The sequence below is a fragment of the Schizophyllum commune genome (genome assembly GCF_000143185.2).
Source record: "Schizophyllum commune H4-8 unplaced genomic scaffold SCHCOscaffold_15, whole genome shotgun sequence".
In the NCBI taxonomy this organism is placed as follows: domain Eukaryota; kingdom Fungi; phylum Basidiomycota; class Agaricomycetes; order Agaricales; family Schizophyllaceae; genus Schizophyllum; species Schizophyllum commune.
The window spans coordinates 259,389-284,119 of record NW_026089552.1 but is presented as its reverse complement, the minus strand read 5'-3'; the positions used below and the strand labels follow the sequence as shown (position 1 = coordinate 284,119).

Here is a 24,731-nt window from a genome sequence, read left to right as displayed (position 1 = left end):
GTGGGCATCGGTCTAGGCGCTCCGGAGAACAGATGAGATCGCGAAGAGCGCGCCTGGAAAAGAACGGAAACGAATTCTGGTTAGCGAGTTCGGGGCTGGATTAGTCTGTCTCAGAAGGGGCGGGAACGACAGGACGTGAACTGCACCCGGGTGGTCCAGCAAAGCGCCCCCTTGCGAAGGAAAGAGGTGCGAGCCAGTGAGCGAGAGCGAATGCAAGGTCAAAAGGACTCAACAAGCTCAAGTGAGCAGGTACATATGCATTACTGTGCGGGGAGAGGTGCTCCTAAACAGAGTCTTCGAACAGACGTGTTGAGGCGAGCGTAAGAGGGCGGAGGCAATACAGTCAAACATCACCTGCGGCAGAAGCGAAAACGGAAATCACCGAGGTCGCACGTGCTACTTCAACTTGTCACGAGGTCTCAATATATTCCAATACAGCATCACTCAGGCAGGAATAATAGTTAGGTGAAGGCGGTTCGGAAGCAATGGTGACAAATGCTTGTGAATACCCGCACGAAGGCGCGGAATCTCGGGACTACTGGCAGCAAATGGTGGGCGGATCTCCAACCGCAGTACCCGAGACTGTCCCAAAACAACTGTCGCCCAACGCGCCCAGTCAATCTCGGATGGACCGTCGCCCTCGCGGAAGAGCGCATACTCCCAATCCCCAATGAGGAGGCAAGGCACGGCATTTCGCGCGTACACGGTAATTGCGATGGTGTGGAGATGCTGCAGATTATGCTGCTCGCGATACCGGAAAGCATGCATGAAGTCTCGCATAAAGTCCCATTCTTGACGCAGTTCGTCGTTGGCGTTGTGGACTTCGAACAGCACGGTGGAAAGGCGGGGGAAGACGGGCATAGGCCGCGTATCTAGAAAGTGGTCAGTTCAGAAACGACGAAATGTATAATAAGAGAATGCCGCACCGTAGAAGAGAATGTCATTGAACCACTCGACATCGAGGTGGGTCAAAGACGACGCCACCGCACGCAGAGCGCCGCACAATCCATCCCAGTCGCAATAGCGCGGGATTCGCAGACGAGAGAGATGAGGAGCAGATGGGGAAATGTACTTTTCCACAAATGCGCCCACGTTGCAGTACCGACCATCCGCGAGATTGAGCGTGCGAAGCTGGTGGTACACGGACGAAGGTGAGGAAATGCTCTCGGTGTCAAAGAACACCGAGGAAAAGGTGATCTCGAGTGAGGTTATCTGACGGCTCACATGCCGGAGAGCGACGTCGAGCTCTGCGGTGTCGCAGAAGTCGCAGTCGAGTCGGAGAGACTGGAGTTGAGGAAACTGCTGGAGAAAAGTAGCCGCATGCTCTGGAGTCATGCCAGCGTCGACCCCCCGACGATTGAACCTCCAATAAAGGGAGCGCACGTTGGGAAGGGGAGGCAAAGATTCAGGAGGAAGGTACAGATGAACGTCGAGTGAGAGGATGTGCTTGCCAAGACTCGGTCGGGCCTTCAACTCCTTCGCTTGCGACAAAGAGCGAATGACCAGCGTGCGGAAGAAGAGGGGGGAAATGTCCCTATGCAAAGCCTTCGTAACCCGCATGAGAGACGCCAAAGTAGGGCGATCGGCGCTGTCCGCAACAAGGTGCTGAATCTCCAAAGGAATAGGCTGCGAAGATGGGGAGCGCTGCACTGAGACGCAGTCAGTAGAAGCGAGAGCAAGAGGAAGGCGGACGTACTGATGAGTGTACGGGGGAAAAGGGGTTAGAAGAGGTGAGCAAAAAAGCGCACTTTTATCCTCAGTCTCATTGAGACACTTCGCAAGTGTATAAAAAGAATGTCTCGCATTGCAGTACAGACACGTGTAGGAGACAGTTAATCAGTGTCACCGACGATACGTAGAGTCAATCGCTCGGGAGGTACGACCTGAAGATGATGAAGAACAGTGCGTCGGAGGGCAATCGCGTGCTCGCCGTCCACGTCAAAGTCGACGACAAAAACGATATCCAGACTGACCGAATCACCTAGCACGTCAGAAGCCCAGGTGTCCCAACGCACGCTGTCGGACTCCTGTACAGCACTGAAGAGAGTCAAGCACCAGTTAACTCCAGTGATCCGCTCCATCGCCGTCGCTAGAACGCAAACCCGGACGGTCCTCAAGCTGAGAAGATTCCCTCTCGTCCTTTCCGTGCGTAGAAAGGTCGCCAATCGTCGCCATTCCCGTCGTCCGTCGTCGTGCACGCGGCGCATGGTGAACTGCACGACTTGCAAACGCCGAAGCGACCTCTGCCCGGAAGGACCTATACGACGATGAGTAGTGCTGTGCATGGATAAAAACTAACACGAACCTAAGGCCCAAGGAAGGGGCGGATCTACAGCAGGGACTGGGCCTAGGCGCAGCTCCTTCAACATCGGCGGCGAATGAGACAGCAATCCGTCAAGCGCCGACCAGGTCAGACCTTGTGGGATGTCTAGAATCTCCAGGCCGCGCGCATGAGCGCGGAAATAGTCCGTCGTAAAGTGCGAGTAATCCTCGGCGAGGCAATGACGCACAGTAAGCTCGCGTAGCGCAGGAAAGGTTGAAGACGTTCCTTGCATCGAGGCGTAAGGTGCGAACACCTTGAATGAGACGGCTAATGAAACAAGGTTCGCGCTGCAGTCCCGCAATGCAACATCCAGCTCGCGAAGACCAAAGGTCTTGTAAGCCAGACGAAGATGGCGAAGACCTGAAAAAAGGCGGAGGAAGGGAGGGAGACGTCTACGGACATCGTATAAAGGGACATTGGGGGGTGGACACCACTCCAGAGTGTGAAGGTTGTCGAAACCCGACAGGTAGCAAGGAAGGCGGTACGTGTGCACGATCAACTCGTGAACAAACTCAGCGACGTCCTTGCGGTCGTCCAGAGTAAGCGCATCCTGCGGTGTCCAAATGTGTACAGTGTCGTAGAAACGGCGGAGCAGATAATGGAAGTGTTGCGCTGAGCAAACCAGAGCGAGAAGGGTGTTGCGGTCGCAGAAAGAGACGATGACGTCGAAGAGCTCGACGTGGACTTTGGGCCGCAGCACGTCTGCACTCCGCAATCGCGATAGGACGGCCACTAGGGACAGTTGTGAGTCACGCGTATGAGAGACGAGATTGCACTTACTTAATCACCAAGAAAGACGCTTGCGAATGTGAGAAGCTCCGGCGCCTTTTAAGGTGAACGCTAACGCAACTGCTACGCACCTGGATATGTCAGAGACAGTCTCGAAGACGACGACTGAGGCTCAACGTCCCAGAGACAGTGAGAGAAAGGATAAAAAATAGATTATGGTGGTGAAACAGACGCAATTGTGTCTACGATGGTGGAAGCGAACCTGGCCGGTTGGCGAAAACCACCGCCGTGTGAGGGAAAGGAACAGTCCGGGCCACTCCTAAAGTGATGGCGCTGAATGCGGAGGTGCCCTCTTCAGCTGATGTATAGACATTGAGGTGGAGAGTGCACCGGCCACCGAGCGCCGCAAACCAAGAATGCCAATCGAGAGCGCCGCCGTGACCATTCATATCGAATAAGGGACCACCTCCATCGGTGACCATGTCCCAGGAGGCGCGACGCCCGTCGATTGTCACGGTAACCGCTGTCAATGATGGGGCCAAAGGCACGCCATAAACCAGATCGAAAAACTCTGACGTCTCGCTCCAAACTCGCAGGCTTTGATGCGGTTCCAGTGCGACACGAAAAGACAGGGACCGAAGGCGGAACCACTGGGAGGTGTCTGAAGAAGGTTACACCAGTGTAAGGATCGGGCATACGAACACGCACCGTACGTGGGGGCTAACCGCACAAGCGGTAGACAGCCTTCAAACTCCAAAGAAGAGACAGAAGGAGGGGAATGCCACAGAGCAGTCTTGATCGATGCCCACGTCGTGTCTCGAGGGAAGCGGATCGTCTGCAGACAGCGGTTTCCGCGTGTGAGACACGAGAACACCGATCCGCTGAGTTCCCCGTATCGGGGATCGTCGACGAATAGGACGCGGAGATTAGAGAAACAGCTCCTTGGGCGAGCTCGACAGTGATCCATAGGACCGTGGACGACGCAGACCACCTTCAAAGACAGCAAGCGTGCCGAAATAGGCGCCAAGACGAAGTCCAATTTGGGGACGGTCAGGAGCGACAACGACAGCGCGAGATGACGAAGACTTTGAAAGCGTGGCAGGAAAGCACGTACAGACCGAGCGTTGAGAGGTTTCTCATGACCTGGCCATGCGTCGTGCGTCCATGAGAGGGTTTGAAGGTTGGGAAGAGCCGGCAACTGAAGTAGCTCTGCACCCAGGTGTGCTGTAAGAACGCGCACAAAGGACAGCGCCAATGGAGTCCCGGATAAGTGGACGACATCCAAAGGATGCGTGAAGCACAAGACCTCGTAGAAGAGAGGTCTCGCGCGTTCCAAAAAGTCGGGAGAAACGCGCATCAGAAGTGCGAGAGACTGGCGGTCACAGAAGCGCATAATCGCACCCTCGAGCTCAAACGGTAAAGATCCTACATGAAGTTAGCTGAGAGTAAACCAGGATGGGGAACTTACTTCGATCAGTCATAGGGGGAAGGGAAGACGGCGGGAGGCAAGTGCGTGGGAGAAACCACGACAAAAGAGGAAGCCGCGCACGCGGCTCTCGGATGTTGCCGACCTTTATGGCAGCCGGGAACGAACCGGCCACACGCTGCTCCCCTCTCGCCCTTACAACCCCTGGCACTCACCCGCTTGCAAACCGGCGACACTCAAGTAGCCGCCCATCGATGTTCCCATCTAATCAGCCTCTTCGTCGACGGAGCGCTGAAGAAACGTACCTTAGACGCCGCTCTGGTAGCGCTTCTTGCAATACCGAAAACTTGGCGTGGTCTCGACATCGTCCGTCACCTACCCAAATGTACGCCCTCTGCGCCAACCCTCGACCCTAAGAACCAGACAACAGTCACCTCCTGAGAATCACCGAGAGAACATGCAAGGCTACACTCGTTCCTCGCCTGCGCCGCGCAGGCAACGCTCGCTGCGGTACCGACTGCCTGGCGTCCATATCTGACATCGCCCTCTGACCACCCTGCTCTATCTCGGCATTCCTTAACCCTGAACCACCACTCTATTCGCTTTTCCAAAGTCATCAAGGGAACATGCAACGCTATGCTCGATGTTCAACTCGTGTTCGTCGTAATCGCCCCAGCAAACGCCTCAGCTGACACCGGCACTGTGCTCACCTGAGATATCTTCATTCAAACGAAGGTACTTGCTTGCAGTCAATCCCACACTCATGGTTGAAAGACGACACCGGTGCCGGAGCCTCAACCGCAAGTATAAAAGTCGGCCTCTGCGCCTTTCACTCCATCGCCAACCATACTCATCATGAGCTCCTCAACAAACGTGCGCTCCCTACCTTCGTCTCTCTACCTTCCGCTCTCTAACATTCTCCAGAACACCGCCTCCGCCCTCCGCATTGCCCGCGTTCTCGGCGCCCAGCTCGTGCCTGCTCTCCAAACCATCGTACGCACCTGTCTCTCAATGACTCTCTGATGCTAACGCTGCGCACAGCAAAGCGCGAAGGAGCTTACCCTGGCCTGCGGGTGCGGCCGGATGGCTGAAGGCTTCGCATACCCGTGCAAGCAGCCGGTCTGCACAATCTGCGTGAAGGACCTATGCCCCAACTGTGGCGCCCAGTACTCTAAGCCCAAGGCCGACTGTCATCACCACCGTGGCCCTTACTGCCCCCATGAGAACTGCCCCGAGAACAAGGTCGTCACGTACTACCGCTCGAACGCCATCAACGGCGCAGAACTCTTCAAGGCCGTCTCCGAGCACGGAGCGCACATTCAGGAGCTGATCGACCATCTGACTGTATTGACGAAGGACATGTAGGATAGCTTGCTGCGTGTACTACTCTGAGAGATCGACGACGTTGATGCATACGCGCGCGCTCCGTGCCTGATGTTCTGAAAACACAAACAAACCGGGACCCACCAAGGGAAACGTGGGCCTGGATCGCCGATGACGGCAATAGATCTGCTGACGTCACAAAAAGCACGCATCTGCCCGCGAACTCTCGGACATGAGTAAGCACGGCGTCGTAAGGAAGAATGGCCGCCCGCACCTGCGAAAAGCGTGGTGGGCAGTTGGGCAGCAGGGAAGAGAAAGGTACTCGAGGAGAAAGGATGGTAAGCACCAGGAAGAAAAGAAAGTATCGAAAGAACCACGGGAGCGATCCCCCTTGATGAGAGAGGCCCGGTTTGGACGCGTGCCTGACGGACGTAATCATGATTGGTTGCAGCGTTTAGTCTTGTACCAAAAAGTGGCGGGATTCTGGGGATAAAGGATGAGTTACTCATATACATTCCTAACTCACCAAAGTTTCGTCCCGAGCGCTCGACTTTTTGTATCCGACCCCCAAAGCCGCCGTTTCGCGTTCGAATCTCGCTCTTTCGCTTCGCTTTAAAGCCGGACCCCTTCCTTTCACCCATCACCACCGTCTTCTCGAATTTGAGCGACATACGTAGGATAGCTCTTGTCCAACATCGCTCGTGCACCTTCGCGCTAGGCAACGCCTGGCTTTGGGGCAGCGAGCGATGACGTCACATTCACAGCACGTTCTTTCGGCATTTGCCGCTGCACATTGCTCGACCTACGGAGTAGGTTTCCTAGCGAGCACCCTGCGGTCCTGCCGCACGCCTATGTTACCCATGTTGAAAGTGTTGTCGTTTCGGACTTGATGCTTTTAGTTCTGATTTTGTACCTATATTGTGCTGTGTCTGAGGGAATTTCGGCATGTCCTGTTACAGGCAAGCTGGCAAAATTGGATATGAAGAACTTGGAATAGTCGCGGGGCAGGCGCAGACAAATAAGCGCCCGGCGATTCGGACCGTAGGGCGAAAAGCACAGCCACATTTTTACGCCTTCATCCGCCGACCGTCGACGTCGACGACAACGACGAGGAAGACATTCTCGTCTGACCAGACAAAGCCCTCCGCGGACGCGACAGGGCGGTGTAAAGCTGAGAATGCTGTCACCGCTGCGCCATCAGGCACTACGTGCCGCCCCGCGCTTCGTGCGCACCGTCACCTCTGGACCTACGACGACCGGGCAGGATGCCCTTGGCGGCACGCAGAACGGCGAGCCGAGTGCCCTCCCAGGTGCTCTCCGCGCAAGCAAGCGCACGAAGCCCCGCAACCCCAGGGACGCCTTCCGCGCCGTCCTCGCCAGCAGCCGCGCCGCCGCCCAGCCCTCCGCGCCGCCCGTGCCCAGCCTGACCGACGCGCCGCCGCCCCCGCCCGAGACGCCCGCGTTCGCGTCCTTCGCGGACCTCCCCGAGGACGCCGCCGCCGCGAACCAGCCGCCGCTCATGAACATCCCCCCCGCGCAGGACCCGCTGCTGCACCTCTTCGCGTCGACGATCCTCAGCCACGGGCACCGCGCGCGCGCCTCGCGCACCGTCTCGCGCGCGATGCTGCACCTGCACGCGATGACGCGCGCGCCCGCGCTGCCGCTCCTGCGCCGCGCGGTCGAGCTCGCCGCGCCCGCGTGCAAGCTCGTGAGCGACCGGCTCCTGCGCGGGACGAAGGTCGTCATGCGCCCGCGCCCGCTGAACGAGCGGCAGCGGACGAAGCAGGCGATCAAGTGGATTGTGGAGGACAGCCTGAAGACGGTGCCCGGGCGGCACTTTGACCAGCGCCTGGCGAAGGCGATCATCAAGGTCATCAACGGGGACAGCTCCGCGCTGGAGAAGAAGAGGTTGCAGCATGAGGCGGCAATGAACAACAGGTGTGTGCGCTCGTTGGCTAGGTGCATCCGTCGTCTGACCTGTTCTTCAGAGGGAACCTGGATCGTTAGCTGTAGGGATAGTGGTCATCACTATGATATACTCCACCCTTCCCGACTCCGTCCGAGCTCTCGAATCAGCATCCTGAGTAAGGGTATGACCGTTCGAAGTCGCAGTAGGTGACCCAGCCAAAATCACTATCGCGATGCCACTTCCCTCCTTCGCTCGTAGAGTTTTGTGAGCAAATAGGTAAACATTCAATTGTCCAATACCTACAGCGTGCACGGCATGACTTCCTGCGGTGTCGGATTGTGGGAGAGGGCGGCGTGCATCAAGTACGGAGAAGCCGTCTTGCGTGACCTTAAGACAGACCGACACGGTAGTCATGCGTGGGTTGACTAGGTAGACAACGTCGTCGACTGTCCGGACCTTCGACCCGTGGCTTTCATTGTCAGTCCTTTTATGGATGTTGTTCCCAGTCGTGTATATCCTTCTGGTTCGGCGTCCAAACACAGGGGACAATGATGTCCATATATTCACTGCTGGCATCCCGGCATATAGGTTCGCTCTTCGTATGGGATCTGGAAGAAATTTGCAGCATTCATACGTGTCTCAAGATTCTTCGCCGGCACTGAGGTTCTAAAAGAGGACGATAGACAGCAGTGACGTCCAAAGGTATCACAGCAAGTATCCATGGTGGGGTCAGGTGTATCCCAACTAACCTTTGACCCCTTGGTAGGTACTCAAACTGAACTCGATCGACGTACTACAGCCTACTACCAACTAGAGCAGTATGACGTAATCACCCTATGGGGATATCGTCTGCTTCGTCTGCCCCTTTTGACTTTCCCTTTCTCCTCACAAGCTCAATGGCCGAGGAATCGCCTGCTATGTTCGCCCCCGGGCGCGTTCTCACCTTGGACATCAACGACGGCCGACGCCTCGATTTCACCGTTGACCGCCTATTCACCCCGGTCACCAAGAGCGTCGTGGTCGTCGCGCGCTGCGATCAATTTGGCCCTAGCCCGGTGGTGCTCAAGATATACGACCCTCGCTTCATCAACGACCGCAACGGGCGCGAGAGCACGTATGGACGGTCGAGGCCTCCCCATCCGTGGTCTCTCGCCGCCGAGCGCGCCGCGCCAGCCACATTCGACTCCAATGCAATCTATCGCCCCGAGCCATCGGCGGACGACCCTGCTGGCCAGTTCGAGCGCGCGGCGATCTGGGAGGCGCACCTGCGCCACCTCATGGAAGAATCATTCTGGTACGAGCGTGCGGCGTACGAAAATCTGCGCGGCCTCCAGGGCGGCGCTATCCCGCGCCTGCTCGCCGAGGGCCGCTTCATCCCGCCTGACGAGCGCGCATACGTGCCGCACGCGCTCGTGCTGGAATACATCGACGGCGTCACCCTCCGCCAGGCGCCGTTGGAGCTGTTGACGCCGGCCGTATGCGATGCGCTCGTGCGCGCCGTCGACAGCTTCGCCGCCCACGGCGTCTTCCACGACGACCTGAACGCGGGCAACGTGCTGGTCACATCCGGCGGGCGCGGCGTCATCCTGGATTTCGGCTGCGCGGGCGTGCGCAACGCGGAGATCGTGTGGACGGACGAGGAGTGGGTACGACACATGACCACGCTGAGCGAGGGCAATGGCATCCGGTATCTGTTGAAGCAGAAGGGCGTTGATTGTAGTGGCGAGTTGAAGCCACGGTGGCGCTATTTCGACGCCAAAAAGGGATCGTGGGTAGATGTGGTGGACGCTGCGGCCGTGCGCGTGGACGCCGATGGTTTCTTTGCCGGTGTGGCTTGCCCAAACGACGAGGTCGCTCAACAGCCGCAGTCGGGAGCACTGTGCATGACCTAGTAATAATAATATGTTACCCGCTGATTTGCTTACCGAGGGTTATGTATCTGTGTGTGTGCAACATCCGTCGATGTGGCAGTAGAGATGGGCGAAGGCAAGCAGTGACAATGACATCTGAAAGACGCGATCGTCGGCACGCATGCGCCCATCAGCCTGTTGTCTCCCGCCGCGATGGCCAGCCTCATCGCGATACTCGACCTCAAAGGGAAGCCCCTCATCCAGCGCTCGTATCGCGACGACGTGCCCGCGTCTTACGTCGAGCGCTTCCTCCCGCTGGTGCTCGACCTTGAGGAGGAAGGCCAGCAGGTAACGCCGTGCATCTCTGCGCAGGGCATCAACTACATGCACATCCGACATTCGAATCTCTATCGTGAGTGTTTGGCGGGCTGCGTACCGGGCAGAGGGAGGCTGGAGACACGGTGGGACGGGGGAGGATGAGGTGGTAAGGCAAGGGGAGATCTGATGGTCTGGACGAGGCGCGTGTCCGCCTTTGCTGCTTGGTATCAACCATCCTCACGACTCCTCCTCCTACTGTCGACCCCGCCCCCTCCTGTTTCTCCCCGACGTCCTACGCGCCACACACCCATCCTGAACACCCGCTAACGAACCCCACCCCCAGTCCTCGCCCTCTCCAAGCGCAACTCCAATGCGGCCGAGATCATCCTCTTCCTCCACCGCCTCTCGCAGGTGCTCGTCGAGTACTTCAAGGAGCTCGAGGAGGAGTCGATCCGGGACAACTTTGTCATCATCTACGAGCTGCTCGACGAGGTCATGGACTTTGGCTACCCGCAGACGACGGAGAGCAAGAGTGAGTGGGCTGCCCTCGCCCATCCTTCCTGTGCTCCGTCCTTCCCGTGCTCCGTCCTCCCTATGCTCAACCAGCCGGCCCGCGATCCATCACCCAAGAATCGCACAAGCTCGAGATGCGGCGCGGGTGGCGGGTCACAGCTCGCGCGTGTACCCTTCCCTTTCGGATGGAGTGACGGTGGGGGGAGTAAAGGCAAGTTCGTCGTCTGGGTCACGTGACGATTCTGGTTTCTGCTCGCAGCGACGCGGGAGTGGGCGCGTTCGACGCGCAAAACGTCGCCGGCCACTTCTTGTTTATAGACGCAGGCCGGCGGAGGGGACGGGCGCGGTCTATTCCGCATTCTCAGTCAGCGGAGGGCGGTTTGGCAGTCCGACGCGGACGGGTGCTATGTGACCATATCGCCGGGCTGGGGTATGCGCTGAACCGCCTCTGTTCTGCTCGGCGGCGTGCTCCGTTCGCGCTCAGACTTGGCGGGTGGGTGCGGGTGGTGCGTATCTGTCTGCATCTCGTTTTCCTTGTCGCTGCGCCCCCCTCGCCGCCCTCCACTGCCCTCCCTCTCCCCTCCTCCCCCGCTTTGCCCTTGCTAACCTTTGGTGGCGCTGCGCCACCCGCCCCTTATTACACCACGTTCCCCACCTGTACGTAGGGTAGCTGCAATATAATCACTTTGCCACAAATGAGTTCGGCAAGTTCGAGTCAAGGGTCTTAAGGCAAGCACTTCAGTTGAGACCATCACAAACAGGATCTTTTATTGCATTTGTAAACGAGGACAAGTCGAGTACAAGTACACTACGTGGTCAACAAATTCGGTAATTGCATGGGGGCAGGTCATGATAAAGAAGAGGCTGTCTACACAAGAGGGAGGTGCAGGGGGTGCCCTTACCCTCGCTCGGGGGAGGGGAGAGCGAAGGAAGGGGGTCAGGGTCGAAGGACGGACTGGTGGCGGGACGAAAACGCCTTCGGAAGCACAGGGATAATCCTGGGAAAGGGTCAGTGAAGGGTACAATGCACGAGCGAAGGGGGCCGTGAGAAATGGTCAAGTCAAGGTCTAACTCGTGAGAACGAGGAGGAAGGACGAAGGGGGAAGGGGAGGGGGGGGGAGCGGTGGGGGGAGGAGGAGGAGGGAGAGGTGCGAACGAGAAGGAGCGGTAGGGGGGAGAGGAGATGGGGCTGCGCTCACCTCTGCTCGCCGGACGAAAATATATATACCCATCGCGTAGGGGGATGGGTTGCGATGACTTGTCCTCCGCCGGACGTGGCGCGAGGGCCACTAAAGGTGCGAGGGCGGTCTGAAAAAGAGTTAGCGAAAGGATGCGAAGGATGAGTAGATGCGCTCACCCGTGCGCGCCGGGCGACAAGTCGTCCATAACGCCCAGCCAGAATGCCGGAAGTGAGAAGGGTGAAGGGCGGCGCTCGCGCGCGTGCCGCCCCTCCTCCTCCCAGTCAAGACCGCATCGCTTCGCCAGGGGGCCCCGCGCGAAGCTCGGCGTTTTTGACGGCGAGGCGCGACGTTCTTGCGTTCTGAAGGGCGCAGAAAACCTGCAGAAAAGCGTCAGTAATTGAGTGCTGAGATACTAGGGAACACGCACCTCGAACTCCGTGAGACTCGCGCCGCCCCTCCTCCGCCCCCTCCCCCACGCTGAGCCACTCGCAACGGTCCGCTAGGGATTCCCGCGCGGACCTCAGCGCATTTGACGTCAGAATGCGCCAATTTTGCGTCTGGAGGCGCGCCTAAAACCGCTTCCAAATCGTCAGGAAATGGAGGTAGCGAGGGACACGAAACGCACCTCAGGGCCTTGCACGACGCGAAGAAGGCGGCGCGGAGAGAAGGCGGCGCTCCGCGCCGCCGCCGCCGCCGAGTTCGTGCCCCCTCCCTCGCGTTGCTGAGCTCGCGGCGTTCTGCTAGAGACTCCCGCGCGGCCCGCGGCGCATTTCGCGTCAAAATGCAAAAGTTTTGCATCTGAAAGCGCGCGCAGAATACCTGAAAAAGCGTCAGGAAATGGGGTCGAACACGACCAATTAACGCACCATGTGAATGAGCCTGAGCGTTTGTGACGGCGCTTCGCGCCGTCGCGCCGCCCGTGCCCCCCTCCCGACGTCGGTCATGTCGCAGTGCTCGGCGAGGAATTCCCGCGCGGGCCTCGGCGCGATTGACGTCGAAATGCGCATTTTGCCGTCATGAATGTCGACGGAAAATGGGCCTAAAAGTAAGCAAGTTGTTAGCTTCAGGATCGTGTCGAGAAGGACAAAGCACGTACCTGGCGACGCCAGGGTGATGCTCGCACGTCTCGCGCTTGCCGGCCGTCGACCACCAAACGCGAAGGGTGCTGGAGGGGGAACCGTTGGTGGAAGGCAACAAGGACATGATACACCCACTCACCAGCTCGTCGTGCGAGTGCCCAGTAGGTTGAATACAACGATGAGTGAAAGCGGAGGAGGAGAGCGAGGGCGAGGGCGAGGGCGAGGGCGAGAACGAGGCTGCGGGGAGTGGACGGTAGCGCGGGGACGCGAGAGGAGGGAAAACACTTTCGACCTTGATCGCGGCCGAGCATATAAGGCCACGCCGTAAGCGAAAATTTCGGACGTACGACATCCGCCGACGTTGCAATTGGCAGCGCCGCATGCCCTCCCCCTTCGCTTCCGTTCAACTTTATTGAGGGTTATGCTTTTGGGGGCCTTTCCCACGTGCTGCCTCTGCTGGAAGCGGGGACATACAGCTGCTGCCCGCGCTGCTTAACACACTGCCGAGTCAGTTCGAGCTGCTGACATATGAAGAGGGATTGTACATACCGAATTCACGCCGCCTGACCCGCGATCCGACTCGCAGGTCACCTGCAACCCGTCCCTGCATGCTTGGTACTCCAACCTCGGCGCCCTGAAAGCGAGGCGAGCGGCTTAGCTTCCTCGAGGAATGCCGCGCTCACCGGAAGCGCGAGCCGCACCGTCGACGGATGGAGATACTCACCTACTCGCCTGGATCTTCCATCTCCCACTCGTCCATTTTCGACGCTCTTCCGCGGCCTTAGGAAACCTATTACGACACGTAAGAGTTAGCTTACTCGCGGCGGCGGAAATGCGATGCGAGAGCGCTGCCCTCGCACGTCTCATCGCGCTGAGTTTGCCTGTTCTGGCGGCAAGTGCACACTGCCAACGTCAGTATTCTCGCATTCTCGATTGCAGTCATGCGATACAATGAGAAACAAGCGCCCGATTCACCGGGAACTACTGAAAAGGCCCGCGATTTGAGAGAATGAGGCAGGGCGGTCGAGCTCGTGAAGGCTTGCCGAAATGGGCTCAATAGCCGCCGTAATTGACGACTTCGCTAGGAACAGCGCTAGAAGGCCGATATAGTCGCGGTGACGGTAGCGTAGATCTCAGCACGCCCTCGGGACCGGGTATTCTTGTCGGAGTGCACGTCACTTGAGTTTAGGTTGGACTCGATGAGCGTGGCTGCCTTGGGCTGGGTGAACCAGGGTTTGATGTGTTTTCGTGTCATAGAAGTGGAATACAAAGGTCAAGGGACCTCTCAGTGCCCGCGGATACTCGCCGACGTTGATAGTGATGGTTGCGGACAAGACGGACGGCAATTGTGGCGCCGCCAATCAGGGACCGGGAGTCGGACCGCCCTGTCCGAGCGCCCGCGTTCTGCACCTTGACCTCGACTCTCATGCATCACGGCCGTCCGCCGCCTCGGAAACAACGCCAAACTGCTCGCAATACATGACTGCACTCATCTACGAGCTACGAACTCGAGGGGATCTCCCGGCCTGCCTCAACTCACGAAAAGGTCGCAAGTGACGCTCCCCAACGTCGTCAAGGCCGCAGCACATGAGATGCGCCCCAGCGATGGGTCCTATACCATCAAAGAATGCTTCCCATCTCTTCAGAATGCGGTCCCAAAGTTGCGATGGGCGAGATCTCCGTTCTGACTTATCGTTTCGGAACGTCGAGCTGCTTTGCATGCAGAACTCGACGTCTTCTCCTCCATTTCTTGCGCACCCACCCAAAAAGACCTCCCGAACAAAATCGATGCGGATGTCGATTCTGAGCAGGTTTTGTATATCAACCCCCGTCCTCCGCGCCGCGGATAGAGTGCCATAGCGCAAACAAGGGTGATTTGAATATGTGGCGTCGCTTTTGGGCCGCCTACTGCGCCTCCTTCCGGGCGAATATCGGCGACGTGAGCATACAAACATGATTTGGTGCAGGTACACATGACATTCAGGACGTTTGGTGAGCTCTCGACGTCTGCGCGCGGTGTTCTTGACCACCCCCTCCTCGTCACCTCCCGCATCGCCCTATGCCGAATCTTCCGCGCCATCGTTCCAAATCTTCAGCAGCGATTCCATCGGATGAAATGAGGCCGCGGATGCTGTCACGCCGCCCGCGCGACGTACGGCAAGCTCGCAATCCCACACTTGTGCAAAACGAACCTCCTGGAGCTGCGCATCTTCCGCCCTTCCAGGTGCGTTTCTGCTGTCACCCCGAGTACGCTAAGCTCACACGTACTCGGATACAGGCGCGGAAGCTTCAGCGGAGGCGCGGAGATGCACGCTGCCCTCCCAGAGCTGCGGGCACGATGTCGCTTGCAGTTCAAATACATTCCCATTGCGCATGCAACGCAAGAACACCCGGAATACACGCTCGGTGGCGCGGGGATCTCGGAGATGAATTTTTCAGGGATCGCGAGCCCTGTCGGCGGGGGTTCGACGAGCTCAGCGCGCGCCTGCGGCGCGCTGCCTTTTGCGTACTCAAGGCCTTCCCAATTGGGTAAATCCCGAGCCACGCGAACTCGGGCGACCTACCTGAAGCTCCTGGGCGCTTGTCTGGCGGGCGCCGGATTTCGAAGATTACACAAATCACTCAAGGATAACACTTAGCTCATAACAAGGCGCTGAGTACAGCGTTGCGCGGTACAAGACGCGCAAAGAACAACTTCAACACTCAGCGCATCCGAGGCGGTAATCCTCCGCGGCCCGCTCCGCCTTCGACTCAAAATTTTCCGCAACGTCATCTTGGCCTCGATTCACCGCGCTTGTCGGCTGAATACGCTCTCCAGCGCAAAGGAACGCGCCCGAATCAATTCTACCCTTCCCCCAATCTTCCACTCTCCTCCTCCCAATCTTCGCCCCCATCCGCTGTCACCCGCGAGCCGAACACGTGCTGCACTAGCTCGTGTGGCGCAGCGGACGCTGCGCTGCCGTCGCACTCGAGTAGAGTCAAAGACGGCATGCTGAAGATTGCCTCCCTCCGCGAAAGGGTGCGTTTGGCGTGTGTTCTGGGCTCTGATTCTTGCTGGAAGCACGTGCTCTGGACCTCGTTGAATGTTTTCTGAAATTTCCGCGAGCTTAGCGCAGGGCACGGGCAGTCGACGCGCGCGCTGCCTTCGCGGCGCTCAAGGCCTGCCCGAAAAGGACTTTGCGCCGAGGTCACGGGGTTGGGAGCGCGGTGTTGGATTTTGGCCGCGGGAACGATTTTCTCGGGTCGCGGGCGGGTCTGACACGACGTTGTGAACTAATAGAAGGCGCCTCCAACTGCGCACCGGCCGGAGAACTCGCGCCATACACACAAGCACACTCAACACCGTGCCCGCACTGACCCTCGTCCGCGGCGCGGGGTGCGCCACATTCCGGAGTTAGGAGCTGCTTGATGCAAGCTTTCGTTTCGTTTCTAGTGTGTGCTTGACGTGCGACGCGGGCGCGCATCGACGGCGGAGCCGCATCGAGGGAGGGAAGGTTGCACGAAGGCGCCCTCCCCGAATCTTCCGCGCTCACGTACACGGATAATCGACCGCGCCTGCTCGGGTCGGCGGCAGTGCGGGGCTGCTGCTCGGGTCGGGTGGTGGGGATGAGTATAAGAGTCAGGGCGAGGGGAAAGCGGAGGTCAGGCTCCTCTCCCTCCTACCCCTCCCCTCCTATCATACCTTTCCTCCGCTTCTTCAGTTAGTGATACTATGTCATGGCCGAGGTACGTACGTCTGATCCAACCCCTCCTTCTCTCTGTAACTGACGTGCTTTGCAGGGGTCTTTACTTTTTCCTTGTCTTTACTAGTACTCGGTAAGCGCCGCGCTCTGCCTCGTTTCCTATGTGTCCTTACTGACGCTTCGCCTCCTATGTGTCCTTACTGACGCTTCGCTTGCCAGTTCATCTACTCGCTTATTATTCCCTATACACCTACCCTAGGTCCGTCCTCCCTCCCTCCTCCCCGTCCTCCCTTCCTCACCGTCCTCCCTCCCCCCTCACCTATGCCCACGCTGACTGTTTTTCCCAGTCTTTACTCTTGAATGCAAACTCCCCATTGTGTTTTTTGGTGAGTGCACTTCCCCCTGGCACTTCCAGGGCGATTACTGATCGTCTTTTGTCCTAGTAGGCTGCGCTTTGAGGTCCAGTAGACCGCGCTTTGAGGTCCAGGAGACCGCGCTTTGAGGTCCAGTACACGGCGCTCCGAAGCTCGGTTGACTGCGCTCCGAGGCTTGGTACTCGGCGCATCAAGGTTCAGTAGACTGTCTATTCCTACGCACTCACTACCCTGTTCCTCCCCCTCACCTACACCTCCCACTCACCCCTCGTCGCACCCGAGCGAGAGCCCGCTGCCGTTCGATCTTGCGGGCCGGGTTGGGGAATTTTTGCTGACTCGTTTGGGGGTGGGCGAGTTTAGTGATGGTGGGTAGCGGTTTTAGTGATGATGGGTAGTGGTTTTAGTGATGGTGGGTTAGTGGTCGTAGTGATCTTTCGACTTCGACTTCGAGTCGGTTTACTGATGTTCGACTTCGAGTCGGTTTATTGATGTTCGACTTTGAGTCGGTTTACTGATCTCCTACTTTTACTTACTTCGAGGCAGTAACTATTGATCTCGCGTAGTGTAGTTTACTGATCTCGCGCGGTGTAGTGTACTGATCTCGCGCGGTGTGCTGATCTCGCGCGGTGTACCGATGCCGATCTCGGCCTGCCTTCTACTTTACTGACCCGGCCTATTAGCTACGTTGCTGACCCGGCCCATTAGCTACTTTACTGACCCTCCCCTCCCTCGCCGACTCGCCCCTCCCGGGTCCCCCACCTCGGTCTGTCTGTCACTAATCTCCTCCCACTCGGTCAGTCACTATCTCGCTCCCTCGCCCGGCTACGAAGGGATTACTGATGTTGTATTGCAGGGCTATCTACGTGACTACGTGCGAGGGGGACTACGCGACTACGAACGAGGGGCCTACTGGACCACCTCCGCGACCCCACGACAACTACCCTCGCCGACTCCGCCCCCGCCCTCGCCGACTCCGGACCCCACCCCACCCCTCGCGCGGACCCCGCACACCCCTTGCGAGGACCCCACCCTTCGTGCGGACTTCAAGCCCCACCCTCGCACGGACCCCACCCTCGCACGGACCCCACCCCACCCACCCTTCGCCACCCTCCCCGCCCCACCCTACCCGCCGTCGACTCCGACTGTAACCGCACCGAAGGTAAGCCCCCTCCCCTCTACGACCCCCTTCGACTAGACGACTGACCCCCGCCGCGCTTAGTAAGCTCGGCCGCGCGCGTCGTCATGCTAGAAGGGGAGGGGAGGGGAGAGGGTAGGTGGGAAGGGGGGTGGAGCGATGCGAGATGGAAAGGGTAGGTGGGAAGGGGGGGGGAGATGAGGGGTGGGGGTAGGGGGTTAGGGTGAGGGTGAGGGTGAGGGTAAAGGGCTCGGAACGAAGGGGAGGGGAGGAGCGATTCGAGATGGGGAGGGGGGAGGAGGGATGCGAAATGGAAAGGGTAGGGGGGAGGGGAGGTCGAAAACGGAGGGGGGAAGGGAGGGAAGGGGTCGCGTGAATAACGAGAAAAGGGGGAGGCGAAGATAAGAAGGGGAGGGTGTTGCACGAAGGGGGAGGGGGGCGAAGCGCGAGAGGGGAGGGAGGGGGGAGGTAGGAGGGTACGAAAAGCGGGAGGGGGAGGGGTATAGTGGTGCGAAAGGAGGGCGGGGGTAGGGGACGCGCGAAAGGAAAGGAGAATGATGGGAGATGGGGAGGGGTGGGGAAGCGCGAAAGGGTATGGGTAGGTGGTGAGGTGGTGCGAGAAGGGAGAGGGTGGGTTGGGATCGTGTCGAAGAAGGGAAGGGGGAGGTGATTGGGCACGAGAAAGAAGGGGGAGGGTCAGGAATGAGCAGGAGAGGGGTAGTGATGTCCTTCGGGGGCGTGATGACGTGGCTATGGCGATGTCGAAGGCGGCAGCGCGTCTGGGGAGGCGGAGGAGGGGACGCGGGTGGGGCAGAGGCGCGAGGCGGTGGTCTTGACGCGCGGCGTGCGGGAAGGCGTAGGGCGATAGTCTAGAGCGGGAATGTTAGCATACAGTGACTAGAAGATACGACGATTGCTCACCTTGTGTATGCGCTGCAGTCAGCGATCGCGGGCGGGCTCGGGCAAGAACGTCAAGGCGAGGGGCGCGCGTCGACGTCGATCGGACGCGAACCGGCCATTTACGCGACGGGGAGCGCGGACGCGTCATCTGGCGCGGGACGACGGCGGCGGGAGCGCGGATGACGCGGCGGTAGGTAGCAGGCGGGTTGAGGACGCGTATTGTGTGGGCGGGCGGGCTTGAGTGGCTGGCTGGCAGGCTGACTGGCTGTCTGGGTCGGTCGAGTCGGTCGAGAGATGAGGGGAGTGGACTGGGCGTGGATGGGAAGGACGAGGCGGAGATGCTTGGGGGTGGCAGTAGAGATGGGCGAAGGCAAGCAGTGACATCACGCGATCGTCGGCACGCACGCGCCCATCAGCCTGTTGTCTCCCGCCGCGATGGCCAGCCTCATCGCGATACTCGACCTCAAGGGCAAGCCCCTCATCCAGCGCTCGTATCGCGACGACGTGCCCGCGTCCTACGTCGAGCGCTTCCTCCCGCTGGTGCTCGACCTTGAGGAGGAAGGCCAGCAGGTGACGCCGTGCATCTCCGCGCAGGGCATCAACTACATGCACATCCGTCATTCGAATCTGTATCGTGAGTGTTTGGCGGGCTGCGTACCGAATAGGGGGAGGCTGGAGACACGTTGGGGCCGGTGGGACGGGGGAGGATGAGAGGGGGAGATCTGATGGTCGAGGCGCGTGTCCGCCTTTGCTGCTCGGTATCACCCATCTTAGGTTATCCGACGCGTTCTGGAGACCCTGCGGCCCCAAAGTCCCTAGCGCATCCATTCAAACCGCTATCACTCGCCCGTCCTCCTACTGTCGACCCCGCCCCCTCCTGTTCCTCCTCGCCGTCCTACGCGCCACACCCCCATCCTGACCTCCCGCTAACGAACTCCACCCCCAGTCCTCGCCCTCTCCAAGCGCAACTCCAATGCGGCCGAGATCATCCTCTTCCTCCACCGCCTCTCGCAGGTGCTCGTCGAGTACTTCAAGGAGCTCGAGGAGGAGTCGATCCGGGACAACTTTGTCATCATCTACGAGCTGCTCGACGAGGTCATGGACTTTGGCTACCCGCAGACGACGGAGAGCAGGAGTGAGTGGGATGTCCTCGCCCCTCCTTCCTGTGCTTCGTCCTCCCTATGCTCAACCAGCCGGCCCGCGATCCATCACCCAAGAATCGCACAAGCTCGAGATCCAGCGCGGGTGGCGTGTCACAGCTTGCCCAAGTATGCTCCCCTTTCGGATGGAGTGACGGTGGTGGGTGGTGAAGGCAAGTGCATCGTCTGGGTCACGTGACGATTCTGGATTCTGCTCGCAGCGACGCGCGAGTGGGCGCGTTCGACGCGCAAGACGTCGCCGGCCACTTCTTGTTTATAGACGCAGGCCGGGCGAGGGGACGCGCGCGGTCTATTCCGCATTCTCAGTCGGCGGAGGGCGGTTTGGCAGTCCGACGCGGACGGGTGCTATGTGACCATATCGCCGGGCTGGGGTATGCGCTGAACCGCCCTTGTTCTGCTCGCCGGCGTGCTCCGTTCGCGCTCAGACTTGGCGGGTGGGTGCGGGTGGTGCGTATCTGTCTGCATCTCGATTTCCTTGTCGCTGCGGCCCCCTCACCGCCCTCCACTGCCCTCCCTCTCCCCTCCTCCCCCGCTTTGCCCTTGCTAACCTTTGGTGGCGCTGCGCCACCCGCCCCTTCTCTCGACACGTTCCCCGCCTGTACGTAGCGTAGCTGCAATACAATCACTTTGCCACACATGACTTGTTGCCACAAATGAGTTCGGCAATTCCGAGTCAAGGGTCGTAAGGCAAGTGCTTCAGTCGAGACCACCATGACGAGTCAAGCGGGATCTTGCATTGCAATGGTAAACGAGGACAAGTCGAGTTCAAGTACACTACGTGCTCGTCAACGTGCCCCTCCTGCAGAAAAGGGGGGCAGGTCATGCTGTCTACTCAAGGGGGAGGTGCAGGGGGTGCCCTACCCTCGCTCGGGGGAGGCGAGAGCGAAGGAAGGGGGTCAGGCTCGAAGGATGGACTGGTGGCGGGACGAAAACACCTTCGGAAGCGCAGAGACAATCCTGGAAAAACGGTCAGTGAAGGGTACAATGCACGAGCGAAGGCGGCAGTGAGAAATGGTCAAGTCAAAGTCAAAGTCGTGAGAACGACGAGGACAAAATCGGAAGGGGAGGAGGGAGGAGGAGGGGGAGGTGCGAACGAGAAGGAGCGGTAGGGGGAGAGGGGAGATGGGAGGAAGGGAGGGTGTGGAATGCGCTCACCTCTGCTCGCCTGACAAAAATACATATACCCATCGTGTAGGGGGATGGGTTGCGATGACTTGCGCGCGCTGCTGGACGTGGCGCGAGGGCCACTAAAGGTGCGAGGGCGGTCTGAAAAAGAGTTAGCGAGATGAGTTGATGCGCTCACCCATGCGCGCCGGGCGACAAGTCGTCTATAAACGCCCAGCCAGATTGCCGGAAGTGAGAAGGGTGAAGGGTGGCGCTCCCGCCGTGATCGCGCGCGTGCCGCCCCTCCTTCTCCCAGTCAAGATTGCATCACTTCGCCAGGGGGCCCCGCGCGAAGTTCGGCGTTTTTGACGGCGGCGAGACGCGTCATTCTTGCGTTCTGAAGGGCGCAGAAAACCTGCAGAAAAGCGTCAGTAATCAATCGCTGAGATGATAGAGAACACGCACTTCAAACTCCGTGAGCCTCGCGCGATGCAGCGCCACGCGCCGCCCCCGACTCCGCCCCCTCTCCCACACAGAGGCACTCGCGGCATTCCGCTAGAAATTCCCGCGCGGACCTCAGCGCAATTGACGTCCCAATGCGCCGATTTTGTGTCTGAAGGGGCGTTCAAAAGCCTTGAAAATCGTCAGGAAATGGAGGTAGCGAGGGAGTTGAAACGCACCTCAAGGCCTTACAGACGCGAAGAAGGCGGCGCGAAGCGCCGCCCCCGCCTCTGCCCCCTCCCCCACGCTGATGGACTCGCAACGGTCCGCTAGGGATTCCCGCGCGGACCTCAGCGCATTTGACATCGTAATGCGCCGATTTTGCGTCTGGAGGCGTGCCTAAAACCCCTTCAAAATCGTCAGGAGATGGAGGTTTTGAGAGGCATAGAACATACCTCAAAGCTTTACACAGAGCGTAGAAGGCGGCGCTCCGCGCCGCCGCCGCCGTGTCCGTGCCCCCTCCCTCGCGTTGCTGAGCTCGCGGCGTTCTGCTAGAGACTCCCGCGCGGCCCTCGGCGCATTTTGCGTCAAAATGCAAAAGTTTTGCATCTGGAGGCGCGCACAAAGTGCCTACGAAAGTGTCAGAGGATAGCATCAACAAAGACCAATGAGCGCACCTCGAGAATGCGTTTGGGGACGTGCGACGGCGCTTCGCGCCGTCGCCGCTCCCGTGCCCCTTTCCCGACGCCATTGAAGTCGCGACGTTCCGCTAGAGATTCCCGCGCGGGCCTCGGCGCAGTTGACGTCCGAATGTGCATTTTTCGGTCTTGGGCCGTCGACGGAAGATCAGCCTAAAATGGAGCGGACTGTTAGCTCAAGGCTCGCTCGCAGAAGGCAGGACACGTACCTGACAGCGATAGGCTGCTCGAGACCTCAATCTCCTCGAGCGCGTCGTGCTTGTTGACTGTCTATCAAAACGCGAGGGCGCTGAGAAATCATCAGTCGTAGTCGACAAGAACATGGTATACCCACTCACCAGTCTTCCGTGCGAACGCGCAGTTCGTCGAGCCTCTTCACGCGACAGTGAGCGGAAGTGAAGGAAGAGGAGCGGGGGCGGGAGAGGAAGAAGGCGGCCGTAAGTTGAGGGTGACAAGCGCGCGGGAGGAGGGAAAGTGCTCACAACCCCGGTCGCGACCGAGTATATAAGGTCGTGTCGTAAGCGAAAATTTCAGACGTACGAAATCCGGCTCGCAATCGGCCGCTCCTCATACACACCCCCTTCGCTTCCGTTAGGCTTTTCTTGAGGGAATATGCTTTTGAGGGATGCCGCCGCGTGCTGCATCTGCAAGTGGCGGGGGCATCTCCGCGGCTGCCGCCTGCGCATCACTGCTCAGTCTGTTCAAACCGCCGACATGAAATGTAGAGGGACATGCTTGATTCACGCCACACGACATGCGCCTTGTGCTCGTCCAACGTACCATTGCCCTCAGACTCCCCTCTTGACCGCTAGCAGCGCACTGGGTACCCGACGAGATCTTAGAGGACGTCGTGCCGTTAGCTTCCTTGAACGACGCCGCACTCGTCGGCAGCGCGGGACACGCTATTGAGGGATGGGGATACATAGCTACTCACCCGAATCGTCCACGCCCCGCTCGTCTCCTTCCATCGCCCTTCCGCGCCTTTCGAAAGCCTGATGCAACACGTAAGGTTTAGTCTATTCGCGGAGGCGGAAACGCGACACGGGAGCGGGCGAGAGCACTCGCTGCCCTCGCCCATCTCATCGCGGTGAGTTTGCCTGTTCTGGCGGTGAGTACACACAGCCAAGGTCAGTCTTCGTATCCAGTGATGGAGTTCGACGCGAAACAGGCGCTCGGCTCACCAGGAACCGCTCAAAAGCCCGCAATTTGAGGGAATGGGGCTGAGCGCCCGCTCGGGCGGAGCTTGTGAAGGCTTTCCGGAATGGGCTCAATAGCCGTCGTAATTGGCTGCTTCGCTAGGTACGGCGCTAGAAGGCCGTCCCAGTCGCGGTGACGGTAGCGCAGATCTAAGGTCGCCCTCGGGACCGGATATTATTGTCGGACTACACGTCACCTGAGTCTGAGTTCAATTCGATGAGCGGGGTTGTCTTGGGCTCAAAAGGCAAAGGTTTGGTGTGCATTCATGTTGTAGAAGTGGAATACAAAGGTCAAGGGACCTCTCAGTGCCCGCACATACTGGGGCTGGGCAACGCCCGCCAAACGATCGGTTTGATGGAAGCAGACCCCCCATCATCGTTCCGACCTCGCCGACCACCGCATTTGGCAGGTGCCCGGTGCGCCCACAAGATCCAACAAGGAACCGGCGATGGTGATAGAGACGAATCATGCCCAATGAAGCTGGCATTGGACTGTGGAAAGGTCTGTTGGGTAGAGCAAACAGGAATTGGATGTGCTATATCGCTTAGAGATACCGTGTTTCTTACATTGGGAGGGTGTAGCTCGACTTCTACCATCTGGTGTACTTGATCCTTCCGCTACCTTCCCTCTTTCCGTTGAGGAAGAAGGGTATCTGCCTTGGTTATCATGATCTACCATCCGCGAGCACGCGCTGCTCGAATATACGAGTATTGTTCAGTACAGTAAGAGCGCAGTACCAATGGGAAGGCTGGGACCATACCTATGCAGCTTCAGACGGCTCTGGATATTTACACAAGTATAAATTGGTCAGGGCATAATATAAAGGGAGTTCCCAAAGCCTTGCGACGGAACGTATGGATCATAACGCTGGGAGGCATCCTCGGATCGGAGCCCGCGCCGCCGTCCGCACCACGTGAATGGTCAAAAAGCGTGACCTAGCCTGCCCCATCACCTGCAGTATTGCGTTGCGCGACAATCCTGGCATCTCTTCGGTCAAGACGGAACGTGTTCCCAATCACTATGCCTAGGTTGTGTTGGGAGGAAATCCTCAGCCGATGACTTATCGTCGAGTTTGTTCTACTATATCAGCGAATATTCGTCGGATTCACTATTCGTCCCAACAAAACCTGCGAAGTGCCTTGCTGATACCATTCCACATCTGCCGATGTCGAGCCGGCTAATGCGCAAAAGGGAAAACTGCATGGACTGAATTCTCGCCGTGGGAGGACCCCTTGTAAACATCGCCAAACTCCGATCACCTGGCGGGCGTTGCCCGGCCCCACACATACTCGCCGGCGTCGCTGATGGTGGTTGCGGACAAGACGGACGGCAATTGTGGCGCCGCCAATCAGGGACCGGGAGTCGGACCGCCCTGTCCGAGCGCCCGC

General features: G+C 58.9%; 13 protein-coding genes across 13 annotated transcripts; 6 read left to right on the top strand and 7 right to left on the bottom strand.

The window, feature by feature from the left end:
- Positions 1-444: 444 nt before the first annotated feature.
- SCHCODRAFT_01176486 (uncharacterized protein) lies at positions 445-4,533 on the bottom strand (the record flags this gene model as incomplete). The annotated part of the gene is made up of 7 exons (XM_003026641.2): positions 445-872; positions 927-1,649; positions 1,847-2,257; positions 2,306-3,055; positions 3,315-3,713; positions 3,761-4,477; positions 4,521-4,533. 7 exons carry the CDS (start codon positions 4,531-4,533, stop codon positions 445-447), a joined length of 3,441 nt encoding a protein of 1,146 aa, XP_003026687.1.
- Positions 4,534-5,333: 800 nt separating this feature from the next.
- On the top strand, positions 5,334-5,843 carry SCHCODRAFT_02706665 (uncharacterized protein; the record flags this gene model as incomplete). The annotated part of the gene is made up of 3 exons (XM_003026740.1): positions 5,334-5,351; positions 5,403-5,471; positions 5,520-5,843. The coding sequence occupies 3 exons, from the start codon at positions 5,334-5,336 to the stop codon at positions 5,841-5,843; spliced, it is 411 nt and encodes a 136-aa protein (XP_003026786.1).
- A 1,010-nt stretch (positions 5,844-6,853) lies between these two features.
- Positions 6,854-8,074, top strand: SCHCODRAFT_02643858 (ribosomal protein S7). Its single transcript, XM_003026739.2, has 2 exons — positions 6,854-7,739; positions 7,790-8,074. The coding sequence occupies exons 1-2, from the start codon at positions 6,979-6,981 to the stop codon at positions 7,806-7,808; spliced, it is 780 nt and encodes a 259-aa protein (XP_003026785.1). The 5' UTR covers positions 6,854-6,978; the 3' UTR covers positions 7,809-8,074.
- A 532-nt stretch (positions 8,075-8,606) lies between these two features.
- Positions 8,607-9,602, top strand: SCHCODRAFT_02520046 (uncharacterized protein; the record flags this gene model as incomplete). The annotated part of the gene is made up of 1 exon (XM_003026738.2): positions 8,607-9,602. The coding sequence occupies one exon, from the start codon at positions 8,607-8,609 to the stop codon at positions 9,600-9,602; it is 996 nt and encodes a 331-aa protein (XP_003026784.2).
- A 171-nt stretch (positions 9,603-9,773) lies between these two features.
- SCHCODRAFT_02519917 (snare-like protein) lies at positions 9,774-10,585 on the top strand (the record flags this gene model as incomplete). Its single annotated transcript, XM_003026737.1, has 3 exons — positions 9,774-9,972; positions 10,222-10,410; positions 10,485-10,585. 3 exons carry the CDS (start codon positions 9,774-9,776, stop codon positions 10,583-10,585), a joined length of 489 nt encoding a protein of 162 aa, XP_003026783.1.
- Positions 10,586-11,680: 1,095 nt separating this feature from the next.
- SCHCODRAFT_02673327 (uncharacterized protein) lies at positions 11,681-12,962 on the bottom strand (the record flags this gene model as incomplete). Its single annotated transcript, XM_003026640.2, has 6 exons — positions 11,681-11,699; positions 11,749-11,949; positions 12,000-12,391; positions 12,439-12,611; positions 12,669-12,737; positions 12,791-12,962. The coding sequence occupies 6 exons, from the start codon at positions 12,960-12,962 to the stop codon at positions 11,681-11,683; spliced, it is 1,026 nt and encodes a 341-aa protein (XP_003026686.1).
- A 306-nt stretch (positions 12,963-13,268) lies between these two features.
- On the bottom strand, positions 13,269-13,932 carry SCHCODRAFT_01039749 (uncharacterized protein). Its single transcript, XM_003026639.1, has one exon. The coding sequence runs from the start codon at positions 13,904-13,906 to the stop codon at positions 13,745-13,747; it is 162 nt and encodes a 53-aa protein (XP_003026685.1). The 5' UTR covers positions 13,907-13,932; the 3' UTR covers positions 13,269-13,744.
- A 1,437-nt stretch (positions 13,933-15,369) lies between these two features.
- On the bottom strand, positions 15,370-15,903 carry SCHCODRAFT_02718334 (uncharacterized protein; the record flags this gene model as incomplete). Its single annotated transcript, XM_050347073.1, has 1 exon — positions 15,370-15,903. A coding segment is annotated over one exon (408 nt), but the record flags the coding sequence as incomplete, so codon positions are not given.
- A 619-nt stretch (positions 15,904-16,522) lies between these two features.
- On the top strand, positions 16,523-18,048 carry SCHCODRAFT_02593332 (uncharacterized protein; the record flags this gene model as incomplete). The annotated part of the gene is made up of 3 exons (XM_050343999.1): positions 16,523-16,724; positions 16,750-16,776; positions 17,389-18,048. Coding segments are annotated over 3 exons (744 nt in total), but the record flags the coding sequence as incomplete, so codon positions are not given.
- A 309-nt stretch (positions 18,049-18,357) lies between these two features.
- Positions 18,358-19,127, bottom strand: SCHCODRAFT_01342490 (uncharacterized protein; the record flags this gene model as incomplete). Its single annotated transcript, XM_050341473.1, is given in 3 exon segments — positions 18,358-18,712; positions 18,765-18,988; positions 19,006-19,127. The coding sequence occupies 3 exon segments, from the start codon at positions 19,125-19,127 to the stop codon at positions 18,594-18,596; spliced, it is 465 nt and encodes a 154-aa protein (XP_050197255.1). The 3' UTR covers positions 18,358-18,593.
- Positions 19,107-20,469, top strand: SCHCODRAFT_02593330 (snare-like protein). Its single transcript, XM_003026736.2, has 3 exons — positions 19,107-19,377; positions 19,690-19,878; positions 19,937-20,469. The coding sequence occupies exons 1-3, from the start codon at positions 19,179-19,181 to the stop codon at positions 20,035-20,037; spliced, it is 489 nt and encodes a 162-aa protein (XP_003026782.1). The 5' UTR covers positions 19,107-19,178; the 3' UTR covers positions 20,038-20,469.
- Positions 20,470-20,804: 335 nt separating this feature from the next.
- On the bottom strand, positions 20,805-21,101 carry SCHCODRAFT_02643843 (uncharacterized protein). The gene has a single exon (XM_050346361.1). The coding sequence runs from the start codon at positions 21,081-21,083 to the stop codon at positions 20,919-20,921; it is 165 nt and encodes a 54-aa protein (XP_050197254.1). The 5' UTR covers positions 21,084-21,101; the 3' UTR covers positions 20,805-20,918.
- An 803-nt stretch (positions 21,102-21,904) lies between these two features.
- Positions 21,905-23,070, bottom strand: SCHCODRAFT_02753475 (uncharacterized protein; the record flags this gene model as incomplete). Its single annotated transcript, XM_050347279.1, has 5 exons — positions 21,905-22,078; positions 22,126-22,299; positions 22,356-22,435; positions 22,485-22,519; positions 22,967-23,070. The coding sequence occupies 5 exons, from the start codon at positions 23,068-23,070 to the stop codon at positions 21,905-21,907; spliced, it is 567 nt and encodes a 188-aa protein (XP_050197253.1).
- Positions 23,071-24,731: the final 1,661 nt, after the last annotated feature.

Coding starts and splice junctions, on each gene's coding strand:
- SCHCODRAFT_02643858 (XM_003026739.2), top strand. CDS start 6,979: ATGCTGTCACCGCTGCGCCATCAGGCACTACGTGCCGCCCCGCGCTTC.
- SCHCODRAFT_02643843 (XM_050346361.1), bottom strand. CDS start 21,083: ATGTATTTTTGTCAGGCGAGCAGAGGTGAGCGCATTCCACACCCTCCC.
- SCHCODRAFT_01039749 (XM_003026639.1), bottom strand. CDS start 13,906: ATGACACGAAAACACATCAAACCCTGGTTCACCCAGCCCAAGGCAGCC.
- SCHCODRAFT_02593330 (XM_003026736.2), top strand. CDS start 19,179: ATGGCCAGCCTCATCGCGATACTCGACCTCAAGGGCAAGCCCCTCATC. Junction 19,378..19,689: donor CCGTCATTCGAATCTGTATC/GTGAGTGTTTGG, acceptor CTCCACCCCCAG/TCCTCGCCCTCTCCAAGCGC. Junction 19,879..19,936: donor GCAGACGACGGAGAGCAGGA/GTGAGTGGGATG, acceptor ATGCTCAACCAG/CCGGCCCGCGATCCATCACC.